This window comes from Lethenteron reissneri, chromosome 15 (genome assembly GCF_015708825.2).
Source record: "Lethenteron reissneri isolate LAM-NWPU_2019-01 chromosome 15, ASM1570882v1, whole genome shotgun sequence".
Classification (NCBI taxonomy): domain Eukaryota; kingdom Metazoa; phylum Chordata; class Hyperoartia; order Petromyzontiformes; family Petromyzontidae; genus Lethenteron; species Lethenteron reissneri.
Window position 1 is genome coordinate 9,595,506 of NC_083793.1, and position 13,137 is coordinate 9,608,642.

Genomic DNA, 13,137 nt, shown 5'->3' on the forward strand with positions numbered 1-13,137 from the left:
TGCCAGGCCAAGTGTAGCGACAGTTGACAGCTGTATACGTACGCTCGTACCGGCTCAGAGTGTGTACACTGTGCAGGCAATCGTTTTTTTTTATTCCACTCGAGGACAAATATTTGTCCCTATACACTTCGGCCAACACCGCCAGAGTTTTTTTTTGGGGGGGGGGGGGTCTTCTTTTTTCGAGAGAGAGATTTTTGAAAGCCGAGTCAACCGGCAGCATTTGCAAAGCCACGGCGGTTTTCCTGGCATTTGATTTATTTGAAACTGGTGTAATTGCCCGTCACGTGACGGGTTAATACACATTTTATTTAATGAAAAAGACTCAAATGTAAAGATTGTATTGCATTTATTTAACCACAAATTTTTCGATATATCGCATTTGCCGTAAATTGTCTTTTATGAAAAACAAAACAAATATCTAAAATTGCATGAAAATCCACGCTGGCCTATCCAGCGTTACACACAGCGTACAGTGTCAGGCGCTAGGTACATATCACTAAAACTACATAGCAATTCAGAACATCCATGACCATCAACATCATCGTCGTCGGTATCAAAACATCATCGTAACCAACAACAAGAGCCTTTTCTTACGGACAAAACTATCACAAAATGGCGAATATTCAGGACTGCGGCCCACACACGTGCGTTTCCTCTGTGCTTCTGTTCCAAGACGGCATGCGTTGATGAAGCTGCTGACGGTTCGCTGTTTGTTTATTCACCGCTGCCAACAAAGCATCTGATAACTTCTCGCCTTATCCCCAGCATGAATTTATTTTTGCAAGTTGCCCTTCTAGGAAGCTCGGTGAATTTGTTACCCTGAGCAGTGTGCATCTCAGTCGGCAGTTAAATCCGCCAATTTCCCTCACTGCTACCCCCCTGTTTACCACTGTTTAAGACTGTCACGGGGTTCTTATGCCATTGTTTAGTTTGTTTGTTTTGTTGACTGATGCAAGATGCGGCTCGTTGAACACTGTCCTCAGAACAGGCGCGGATGCGACAATGCAGAAGAGACTTGGGAGAGTGGCAGACGGCAGAGATAAACAGGAACGCAGATTGACACGGAGAGACGAGGAAACGGATTGACGCAGAGATAAACAGACACGCAGACTGACACGGAGAGAGAGAGAGAGACAGTTATTTATTGACACACTCAGAGATATAGCCACAAATCTATAGACACAGACAGATATAGATAATAATATGCAGTGAGATATGGAGAATGGTAGACGCAGAGACACGGAGAGTGATACAGAGAGGCACATAGACAAATAGACAAACAATAGATTTGAAGCTTTCGTGACTGCAATGATTCATATTCTTAGGTTTTTTTTTTTTCGGTAAAGTCACGTAGGTAAAAACATTAAAAAGTAAAATAAAATAAAAATCACGACGTTTCGGAGGCAACACAAGCTTCCGTCTTCAGGTGGTACCGTCACAGCCACGACAGCTGTATCAAGTAAATGAGAGATTGCAGGAGTTACCACTGCGTTTATATAATGGTTTGAGAAGGTGGTGGGGCAAGGGCCGCATACTTATTATTAATATGGTAAGGTGAGGCTTGAGACTAAGAATAGACTGCATAACAAAGGCTGAGCCTTTGTTATGGAGAGGTGCGGTTTGTGACTCAACCTGTAACAGGGAGACCACCACTAAACATGGTAAAAGAGTAATGGTTTATTTTACTTTTTAATGTTTTTACCTACATGACTTTACCGAAAAAAAAAGAAAAAACCTAAGAAGACAAACAATATTTGGTCTTGGGGACCCCTAAAAAAGGGAAGCCCCCTGCACACATCAACATTGCTGCACACGTCTAAAGAGCGCAATTTGGCCAGATATCCCGTACGCACACACAACTGTTACCTTTTATACTCGAGTGTATGTGAGAGAGACGTTGGTTTGTGTAGCTCTCACGACCACCTGTCATTTGTGATGTCCGACGTTTTGCTCCAAGTGCCGGCAGCTTCGTCGGGAACTGATTGATTTTAGGTTACATTGTTTCAGTTCCTGAAGAATCTGCCGACAATTCGAGTGAAAACGTCAAATAATCACAGACAGGCCAAAAGCACATCGTAGAGAAACGTAATTTCCCAAAAGCAAAATAAATCGCATGCAGTAAAATCTTAACGGTCAATGAATATGCAAACAAGTGCACAAAAAGCACGCATTAAGCAAAAACCATCAGCAGTTCCTGAAGAACTGCATTGTGGTCCTCTTGCCATTGAAAGGTTGTTTAGCAAATTATCCAACTGTTTGGGTTTTCCAACTTGCACTACATATCTGTAATGATCGGTTTGTCTCATTCACAGATTGGATTGCAGTAGAATCTGTGTAATTTCTCAATCTGCCCTCTATCACACACACACACGGTGCTATTTCTACCCATGTGTGTCTGTGTAAGTAGACCTGGGGGTCAATTACAATTGTAATTGTGTCATTCATAATGAATTGCAACCACGGTGTAATTGCAATTTCACCTAACAATGCCGCTGTGTTTGCAATAATAATTGACCCCAGGTCTGTGTGCAAGGCGTGCGTGTGAGTCATTGCTTTGTGAATTCTCAACCCGCTCCTATATATTGAACAGGCTGTTGGGGCAAGTGCCGTTAGCGAGCACTTACTAAGGCCAGCACAGCGCACGAGATGGTGGATGGCCAGGAACCACGCCCGGCCGCCTTTGTCTCCCCAGTGCTGATGTTGACACATCGTAACGTATACTCATTTAAGGCTGAGTCGACCTAGCGGGAAGCCCATAATCGCTTCAGATATTTGTCACTGACGTTGGCCGTGAGTGTGAATCCAACTCGGGTCGCCGGGTTCGTAGCGTAGTGTGCCAAAAACCACTCCGCTACCGCCCCTACATCTCACACGCGCACACACAACTCGTGCTGTGTTACCCGTGTGTGTGTGTATGTATGAGATATATATTTGTGTAGCTCTCTGTGAATCGATTGTTGGATTTAACCGCGTGTTGCTCGACATGAAGGGGCTCCCAGAAGGTGGAGTGAAGCGTCGGACGTCATGCTGAGCAACAGCACAGAACAACCCGAGGACACGCCGGGGACCTAACCAGCACACCCGCGAAAACCTACGGAAGCGGCACAACATCCGAATCGTAATTGTTTTTTTGGAACACAGCGTAAGTAAAATGTGTGTCGCGCACGCTCCGCCACCCGACACAGCCAATAAGTAAGTCGTCACGTGGACAGACGTGCCAATTTGTTACGGCTTCAGCAGCAGCAAACGTCGCCGGTCTTCTGCTTTGCTGGGTGCGACGTCGCCTGCGCGATTCGCCCAAAATAGTTCCAATCACAACAACATCGGTCGCGAAAAAGCACTACACGCGGTCTAACATCTGCCTGTGAATTCCCAATCTGCAACCCCCCCCCCCTCCCACCCCCGAGATATATCACACATATTATTGGGTCTTTCGGTAAAGCCACGTAGAAATAATAAAAATAATGATAAAAAATAACAATATCACGACGTTTCGATCGCAACACAAGCAATCGTTATCAGGTGAGAAATATCGCGGGAGAGCTGCTGAGAATATATGGTGGGAGCGCTGCTAAGGCAGAGAGTTATAAAGGTTTGGGATGGGTGTAGCCCAAGGGTCAGTGGGAGGGGCTAGAGATGAAATTTACATGTAAATGTAAGATCGGGTAAATCTTGACAAACGAAGCTGTGGGGGTGGCCATTGTATTGTGAGAGATTAGCATGTCCATGTAAGAAATTTGCTTGTAAATGTAAGCTCGGAGAGAGCTCCGCAAGAGCATCATATGGAGGTGGGATAGAATGGCAGGCCGCTATTTACTAACACAGCTAACGGTGGCTGTGTTAGTGAATGTAACTCAGAATCGAAAATAACTGCTAACATGGGTAGGTAGGGAGGAAACATCACAGCCAGTTATGACCTAAACTGGTTAATAACATCCTTCCAATGATTGCTCAGTTTGTACCCATATTCTCGGTTGAAATTGTGTTTGTGTTTATATATCTGGATGGCTTCCTGAACGAATCTTTGCTGATAGCCAGTGGGCTTGCAGAGTACCTCCGTCTTGGAAAAATCGATTTCGTGTGTGCCCACAGCGTTAAAATAATGATCAGCCACGGCTGAGGTATTAGTCCTACCGTGTTTCAGATCTGCCTTATGTTCACGAACACGGTCCGAAACATGTCGCTTAGTTTCCCCAATGTAACAGCTGCTGCAGACACAGCTTAGTTTGTAGACACCGGGGTATTGCATGTCAGGGATCACATCCTTTACAGATGGGATCAAATCACGAATTGTATGTACTTTGTTGAATCGTACCTGGATCTTGTGTTTGCTCATGATTTTGGAAATATTTTTGGTGACACCTGCTATGTATGGCAAGGTGATGGTTTTGATTGGGTCCTCAGATGTTTTTTCCCAATGGTTGGGGTGGTAGCTTTACGAATTGTGTAGTCTGAATACCCATTCTTTTTGAGGGCTTGGTGTACGTGCTCCAGTTCACTGGTTATGTGGTGATGGTCAGAAATACGAGCTCAATGGTATAGAGGTTTGATGAGGGAATTCTTCTGGGATGGATGGTGGTGGGAGTCAGGTTTTAGGTAGGCATCCGTATGGGTGGCTTTCCTGTAGACAGAGTGTCCCATTGAGCCATCAGGTCTCTTAGATTAAAACATCCAAGAATGATAACTTGCCATCTTTTCCACTTCCATGGTGAATTTGATGGCTGGGTGTATGGAATTGATGTGGTTGAAGATTTGGTCCAGAACTGGTAGGCCATGTGGCCAGATGACGAACGTGTCATCTACGTATCTCTTCCACAAGGAAGGACGTAGGGTGGAAGCCTGGATGGCATCTGTCTCAAATTTCTCCATGAAAACATTGGCTACAACTGGAGATAAGGGAGAACCCATTGGGGTACCTTCAACTTGTTTGTAGAATGTTCCATTCCAGGTGAAGTAAGTGTTGGTGAGGCAGTGTCTAACCAGGGTCAGTACATCAGCATTCAGTCCTTGTTGGACCAAATCTTCAATGATTGCAATGGTGTCAGGCACAGCAACTTTGGTAAACAAAGATATCACGTAGAAACTGACAAGCAAATTACCTGTAGATAGTGAGATGTCTTTAATTGAAGATATCAAGTGAGTTACGTACAGCTCAGGCGGTCTTACCAGTATATATCACACAAAGACACACACGGCAGCCACGTGCGCGTACGCACGTGTAGGCGAGACATCGGCGTGGATTTCTCAATCCACCCCAAAGCATGCCCTCCCCCCACTCCCCCCTCAACCCCACGCCACCTCACCGCCCGGTAGCTTACAGAACCCCCGTGGCCATGATTCTCCCGTCGATGTCCTCGTATATATCCTCGGCGGTGATGGCGGCGAGCCGCGATGCCCTCTGCGAGCGGCGGAGCGTGCTGGCCGCCCTGGCGCGCGCCCCGTCTTCGCCGCCGCCGCGGTACCACAGGTAGCAGTAGCCAAGCGGCAGCAGCAGCGTCGCGTAGAGGATGTGCAGGCCGATGTCGCGCTGCGCAACCTCCCAGCACGAGATCGAATGGGGCCCCGCGCACTCCGTACCCAGCTCCAGACCGCTCAGGGTGCTGATCAGTGTGCGCTGCACACACCACGGGCGCGGTAGTTGGGAGAAGCATTGTCGTTATCATCATCGTCGTTGCCATCACCACCACCAATAGCATCATCACCATCATCATCATGTTCTATTCGCAGCTCCATCATCATCATCATCGCCATCATCACCGTAGCCATCATCTTCGGACCATAGTTAAAAATTTCCCACGACTTGATAGCCCGGCGGCTTGGCTTGCTGCAGTTGCACCGCCTGCACACTCAGTGGCTACGATAGCTGGTGGGCAAGGGAGGGCAGGCGGGGTACGTGGGCAGGGCATGGGACCGCTGTGGCCTGAGGGCCCACGCCAGGTGAGCATTGACACCCAGAGCTGGCTTTGCGCGAGGGCTTTAGGGGCTTACAGGTTGGGAGCTGTCGATATGTCAAGGGTCTCTAACAAAAATATATAGACAGCTTTATACCGTTGGAAACGCAGTGCCGTAGTAGGGTATAGAGATTGCCGGCATAAGGCACTACCACTAGAGTACAACGTACCTCTCCATGAAATTCATCGATGATTGCACCCCGCATTTGCATTACATTTGAGGTCAAAAATCAGTATCACGAAGCCACACCATGGCTAAGATGCTCATGATGAATTTATTTTGGGTTAGATCGCGTAAATAAACGTGCCAACAAAACATGCCAAACACAACATTGGTGGTGAAAGCCTTCGCGTCAATAGGCTAAGATGGACGTGGCAACGTCAACATAATCCGTGGCATACCTATGGGACCCTTTTGCCAATGTCAATATTATGAGAGAGGAAAATAAGAATGGGCGTTACGCTTTCTGACAAAACAGGTGGTAAGATGTTCAAACACCGAATAGATACCAATTTCAAGGCATCGTGTACCGCATTAACCACAGATACTTGTGGCAAAACATGCAAACAAACACGCTCTGATAATATATGCATTGCCTTTTAAACTGGTTGGCCTGCACCTGAGACAGCCTTCTTTATGGCCTCTTCTCAACAGTGTTAGACCAGAGAATGTCAAAAGGCAATAAAACACCAGTTTCATTGCGAGAAGGGATAAAGCCTGTTCTTTTTTTTCATCATTTTGATACTGGCAAAAAGGTATCGTAGATATAACACGAATTATGTTGACAAGCCGCATCCATCTTAGCCTTTTAGCGTGTAAGCTTCCGCAACCAATGTTGTTTTTGGCATGTTTTGATGGCACTTTTTTACGCGATCTAACCCAATTTGCAATTTTTATTTTGTTCATCATAATTTAGTTTTTGTCCTTGATCTTAATTCCTGGTGCGGCTGAAATTTCAACGCTGTAAATTCCAGACAACGGGACTCTTGTCCGACTTAACCTCGACGCCGATCGCACCATGAGGAACTTGGGCTTGCCGCACGTCGCGTTGACGCGCTCCAGCTGGGCCGCGTCGTGCAGCCACAGCACGAGGTAGCGGATGGAGCAGTCGCAGTGCCAGGGGTTGTCCTCGAGCGTGAGCTTCATCAGCCGATGGAGGTGGTCGAGCGCGCCCGGAGGCACCGTCTGCAGCTGGTTCCCCTGCGCATGACGGCAGGGGTGGGGATTTGAGATGGGGGGGGGGGCGGGGGGTGTGGGGGCGGGGTGCAGAGATGGGGGGTTAACCTTATTATTAATAATATGATTACGCTTGTTTGCCCAGGAAAGCCTCGCATAATCTCGTGATATATTTTCTTTCTTCTCAGGAAGGTCCTGCTTTGTGTTCGCAGTAGGGGGGAGGAGGGGGGAATGTTGGCCGTGTATAATCCCCACCGAGCAATTTGCCGTGGGATAATTTGCTTTTATTACTTGTCAGATTTTGACGGTCACGCCGAGTGGCGCGCGGTTTGGCGCCACCGCTCTTGCGAATGCCCTCGCGGGATCTTTGACGTCCACCGCGAAGCAGACGGTGGCGGAGCATTTGACTGCGCTGAATGCACACCACAGTGATAATCAGGGTGGCCGCTGGACAATAACCGTGAACCTCCACTAGCTATGAGTGGCGAATGCGCTACTACCCGGCCGCATCACCGCTCACATCCGAGACGGAATGCTCCACGTCCATTTGTCGTGCTCTACTTCCATGCTTCCACATCTGTGAGTTCATTTTCTATCTACAGATCTACAGTAGCCGTAGTGGGCCATAACACGGACAGATCTCAATGAAAGGCCACGATCGCCGCCGTCATTGAGGACATGGCACGTTAAGAGGGAGCTGTGGGTTATAACAAATGGCCATAAACAAAGTCACCTGGAATGCGCCCGATCTCATCCGAGCTTGGGAGATAAGCAGACGTTGAGCCTGGCTATCGCTTCGAAGGACGACTATCACACACGAACACGTTTTCATAGGGCTGCAGCAGAGGGCAGTGCGGCAAAACCCATAGTTGCACTGTGCTTCTGTGCTCCCGTCAATATGCTGCCCGCCGTCACCAACCCGCGCTGACGAACATGGCGAGGTGTGGTCGGATAACCCCCATGACCCGCACAGCGTGCAGGAGACCCTCATCCAGCAGTGGATTGACAAAGGGCCTCTTGCGTAGACGCAGATATTTGAATTCAGCTGAGAAGAAAGAACCCGATGACCCGTGCAGCCCTTTGTCGTAGCTGTGCAGCCCCAGCTGGGGGTCGGCAATGGTGGGGAATTCGAGAAAGTTACACGGAGAGATCAATCAAAGAATCGTACTTAAACTCAAATGTTACGTGAAACTCGAATGAAGCAACGGCGCAATACAAATCGCACAGAAAGCGAGGACGAATATTACGCTCGCGGATTCGCAGCTGTCAAAAGCGCAGTTTGCGAATCGCGTGTCACGCGGGGCCCGGTGGCATGCCCGACCTTATCAAGTTTCAAGGCCGATTATTTTTTGTTTAAATCTCCCCGCTTATCCGAGATGGGTGACAATTCCGTTCACGCCAAGACGCGGAGGAGGCGCCACCCGCCGTCGCAGCTGCCGCGCGACTCTCGCTCTGCGCGATCGGCGCCACTTTCAGTCGGGGGAGTTCGCGTCGCTCGAACGAATTTTGACGCCATCCGCGGCACTCGTTGCTCGCATCAGACTGAGATGGTTATAAAATGAGATGCAGGTGGCGATGATGATGATGGTGGTGGTGACGATCGTGACGGCGGTGGTGGTGGTGGTTACAATCATGACGGTGGTGGTGGCGGTGATGGTTGTGACAATGGTGGTTTCGTTAGTGGCAGTGTTTGTGGTGGTGGTGGCGGCTTGCGATGGTGGTCTAACTGCGGATAGGAGGAATCTAAGAGAGGTATCCGAGTTTGTTAAATTGATGCCAGATTAACATGTAGGCTTTCGCGACCAATATTATTGATCGTCAAATCGCCCGATTGAAGCTGGTTGTAATTACCAGTGAGACGTCGTACACAAATTGCAAATGTTGTGGGTTTACTCTCCAACACACGGATGTGCTGAAGTAGTAATTAATTGGCTCGTTTTGTTTACGTTCCAAACCTTACTAATTGGCTGTGTCGAGTGGTGGTGGTGGTGGGTTAACGACACATTTCTATTTATGCGATCTAACCCAAAAAAATGTTACAAATAAATCGATCCCATTTCCACATAAGTAACCAATAATTGTGCGGCAGCTTCATCCTATCACACGCGTTTAGTTCGATCTCGTAGATAAGAGGAATACAATGTGCCGATGATATTGTTCACCAATCGCGATTATTATGTTTAGTGCGTTTAAGAGGCATTCATGCCAGGGTGGACACGTGGATCAAAGCACTGAACCAGCACCACCGAGTTCTGGGTTCGAATTCAAGTTTCAGCCACCAGGTTCTCAAGAGTAAAAATAACTCGATGTTCTCAATCCGGCCATGAATCACTGCACGAAAAAAAAACGCTTTACATTGTGTTTGTCAGTTTATTCAGATTAACCCCCGCTGAAAATTGAGATTTTCAGTTTGCTCTGGCTATCAAGAGATATAATGGCTAGAATTGGTGACAGCCGATGGACAAGACGGGCAATGGAATGGCAGCTTAAGGAGAGGACGCGCCCAATAGGATGACTACAACGGAGATTGAGCAGAGAGATCACCCAATGCAAAGACATGAAACGGATTGTGCCGCCTCGCAGAACCACCAAGGTTGGCGACGCCCTTCATTCCATCAGTGGCTAGACAATGATCGACGACGATGATAATCTTGATGTGAAGCTTTCGTGACTGCAGGAGTCCATACTCTTTGGTTCTTTCGGTAAAGTCACGTGGGTAGAAATAAAACAAAATAAATCACGACGTTTCGAACGCAACACAAGCGCCCGTCTTCAGGTCAAAATCGCGATAGCCGCGATGTCTGCTGCGAGCTTGTGGTCGCGGCATCTCTTCACAAAGATGCCACGACCACAAGCTTCACTTCACAAGGCAGCAGACATCGTGCTGCTCGCAGCAGACATCGCTGCTATCGCGATTTTCACCTGAAGACGGGCGCTTGTGCTGCGTTCGAAACGTCGTGATCTATTTGATTTAATTTCTATCTACGTGACTTTACCGAAAAAACCAAAGTGATGACGATGATGACGAGGATGGCTTGGGGAAATCTTCACCTAGCAACGGTACCGTACAATGTCCTGGGAAGACTCACAAATTTCCCCAGGATGGATGTCTGCCTCAAACGGAGCACGATCCCCGGGAGATCCAGGATCTGCGGGTGACTCCACTACCCACTGGTGTGCCCCGACCCCGACCCGGCGCTCGGCACCTGGAGCAGCAGCCTCTTGGTGTTGCTGGGCACGTCCCTGGGGAAGTCCGTCAGCCCCTTTCTGGAGCAGTCGACCGTCGAGTCTCTGTAGCATATGCAGCCCGCGGGGCAGGCGGCCGCGCCGTGAAGCAAGGCGAACGCGCACCACAGCGCCAGCGCCGGCATCGTCCCTGGCTATGGGGAGCGCGAAGAATAAGCATAACCCATAAAAACAAAGTTTTTCACTATAAATCCTTTATATGCGTGGCGGCTAGAGTCCTCTCGTCCTCTGGCTTGAGATGGCTGCCACCTATGAGTCAGATGATTGCATTGCACCATTAAGCAATTGGTAATTAAATATAATATTTTTGTCCTAAAAAGTGTAAACATTTTGGAGAAAAATTTTTTCACGAACATTAATTGTCACGCACAACGAGTTTGTGTGGAAAATGTCAGCTCGATTGGATCACGGGAAGTGGGTTAAAAAACGACCGAAAGATTTGCACGGTCGTAAGCAAGCAAGCAAGTGAACTTAATATAAAGGATTTAAATAAGGCCCCGACGGCGACATTAGTGTGATGGTGTCGCGTCGCCGTCCGTGCCGAGCGCTTCTCTCGCGGTCGCTGAGGAACCGCAGGCGAGCAGGAAGACGTCGGCCGTGCGGTGAGCCGGCGCTACCAGCGATTTCCCTTTCTCTGTTGTCTTCCGCATATTAAGATGTTTTTTTAGCTAATTAATGAGTGTTTTTACTCGTGGGAGGAAACTGGAGCACCCGGAGACAACCCACGCGCGTGAGGGGGAAACGCTCTATCCCACACAGGAAGGAGAGATGAGATGAGTTCACACTTTGCTGTGCCGCTGTCTCTTGGCAGAGCAAGGGTTGTGGTACCTTGACGCCCATGGGAAGGGAGTTTTGCGACATTTGTGCGATCCACCAACGATCACAACCGCCACCTCCCGGCTTATTACACAGTTCCTGAGCACGGGTCCAAAGGCCCAAAACATCAAGCGGCCAGCATCAAACGTCACTCTCTGAGTTGTTATCGTTACGAGTTAAACCACGCATCTCTTGAATTGAACGAGGTTATATAAGAAAGTGTTTGGGAAGGGAAGAGAAGTGACGAAGGTTGGTTCGTGGAGTGCTCTTGTTTAAACCGAAGTTGATCATCAAAGCAAGATACAACTGTGCGTGAAGGCGGCACCCTCGGTGGCGGTGCGTTATCCGCTACGACACGGATCGGGAAAACGCGCACACTGACAATACATGTGAGCATGTGTGTTGAACTTATTTTCGCACCGTACGTAGCCAACCACGCTGATGCGAGTTGCGGGGAAGGGACAACTGAACACGAAAGGCAGTTTCATGGGACCTCCTTTGCCAGTATCAAAATATGAGAATAAGTATTCCCCTTTTTTCTGGCAACAAAACAGGTGTTAAGATGTTAGAACACCAAACTGAAACATTTTGGGGTGGGTGTGTGGTATGCTGGAGAAAAAAACTGTGGTCAATGCAGACATGATTCCTTGCAAAAGGTTTCAGTTTGGTGTTTTAACATCTTAACACCAGTTTTGTTACCAGAAAAAAGGGTAAAACCTATTCTCACGAAAGGCAGTTCTAAATAAATTTGTTTTCAATCGAGATGATGTTAAAGTGCGAAGATCCAATGGCTTCCTAATATCGGAAAGGAGAGCGTTCCAGACGGCTGCAGAAGCGCGTCTGAAAGCACACGATGCAACGACCGTCTTTATTCGATGGCCAGTCAAAAGATACTGCTGCTGCGAGGATGCGTGGAGTTCGCGTGATGATTTACGCTCCCTGATGAGATCAGCCGCGATATTGTGGTTCATTTGTGGCAAGCAACGTGCAACAAAACGCTGACCAAGTGCACGGTGAAGCGGTAGTGAGATGCACGACGCATTGAATTGCATCGAGAGAAAGAGGAACTCCATGGAATTGGAAAGCACACGCAGAAATACAGACACCAGCTGGGTTGTCGAGAAAACCAAGTGGGCTCGGGCAGGCCGTGTCATGGCTAGAATTGGGACGATGGCCGTTGGAGAAGACTGATGATGGAATGGCAGCTGAAGGCGAGGACCCAAACACGAGGATGACTACCGTGGAGATGGAGCGTTGATAATCACTTAGAGCGCAGCAGTGCGATGGATTGTGGCATCGCAGCACGGGGAGGACTTTGTCCAGCAGTGGATAGACGGAAGACTGATGATGCTGTTGAACATCTATATTAAATACCCTGCAGAGACAAGATAACTCCCCCTGTTACTACGCCTGATCTCGTCATATCTCAGAAGCTAAGCGGGGTTGAACCTGGATTGTGCTGAGATGGGCGACCACCCTGCACAAACGGGCTGTCACAGGACGGGAGCCCGACTCTGTGTGTGCAACAGAGGGGAGTTGCAGCAAAATAAATAATTGTACTGAAATTCTAGAATTCAAGGCTCCCGCGCCGAGATGCTCTTCGTACTCGCCAATCCGAAATGACCACCGTGGTGACAGGAAGGACAAATATCCCACACAACCCGCACGGCGTGGGGAGGCCGTCATCCAGCAGTGGATTGCCACGAGGCTGGCTGTACGTGTACACACAGAAGTGATGTGCAGAAGAACCGCGGGTCTCTGTCATTTTTCACACACACCGCACAACCGACCTACCTCCTTCCGGAATCCCCTTGAGTGTTTTACTCGCGAGATTTCGCGCGCAGACCTTGCAGCGATGGGAACAAAATGAGAAATGGAAATGGAATAAAACGAGACGCGCGCGCGTGCTCGCTGCTCGCTCGGCTCGGCTCGATGACTAACGCATGA

General features: G+C 48.6%; 1 protein-coding gene across 1 annotated transcript; it reads right to left on the reverse strand.

Moving 5' to 3' along the window:
- Window positions 1–5,309: 5,309 nt before the first annotated feature.
- Window positions 5,310–13,137, reverse strand: LOC133342520 (platelet glycoprotein IX-like). The gene is made up of 4 exons (XM_061551677.1): window positions 12,985–13,137; window positions 10,335–10,508; window positions 6,970–7,152; window positions 5,310–5,614 (listed from the first exon to the last, which is right to left on the reverse strand). The coding sequence occupies exons 2-4, from the start codon at window positions 10,497–10,499 to the stop codon at window positions 5,315–5,317; spliced, it is 648 nt and encodes a 215-aa protein (XP_061407661.1). The 5' UTR covers window positions 10,500–10,508; window positions 12,985–13,137; the 3' UTR covers window positions 5,310–5,314.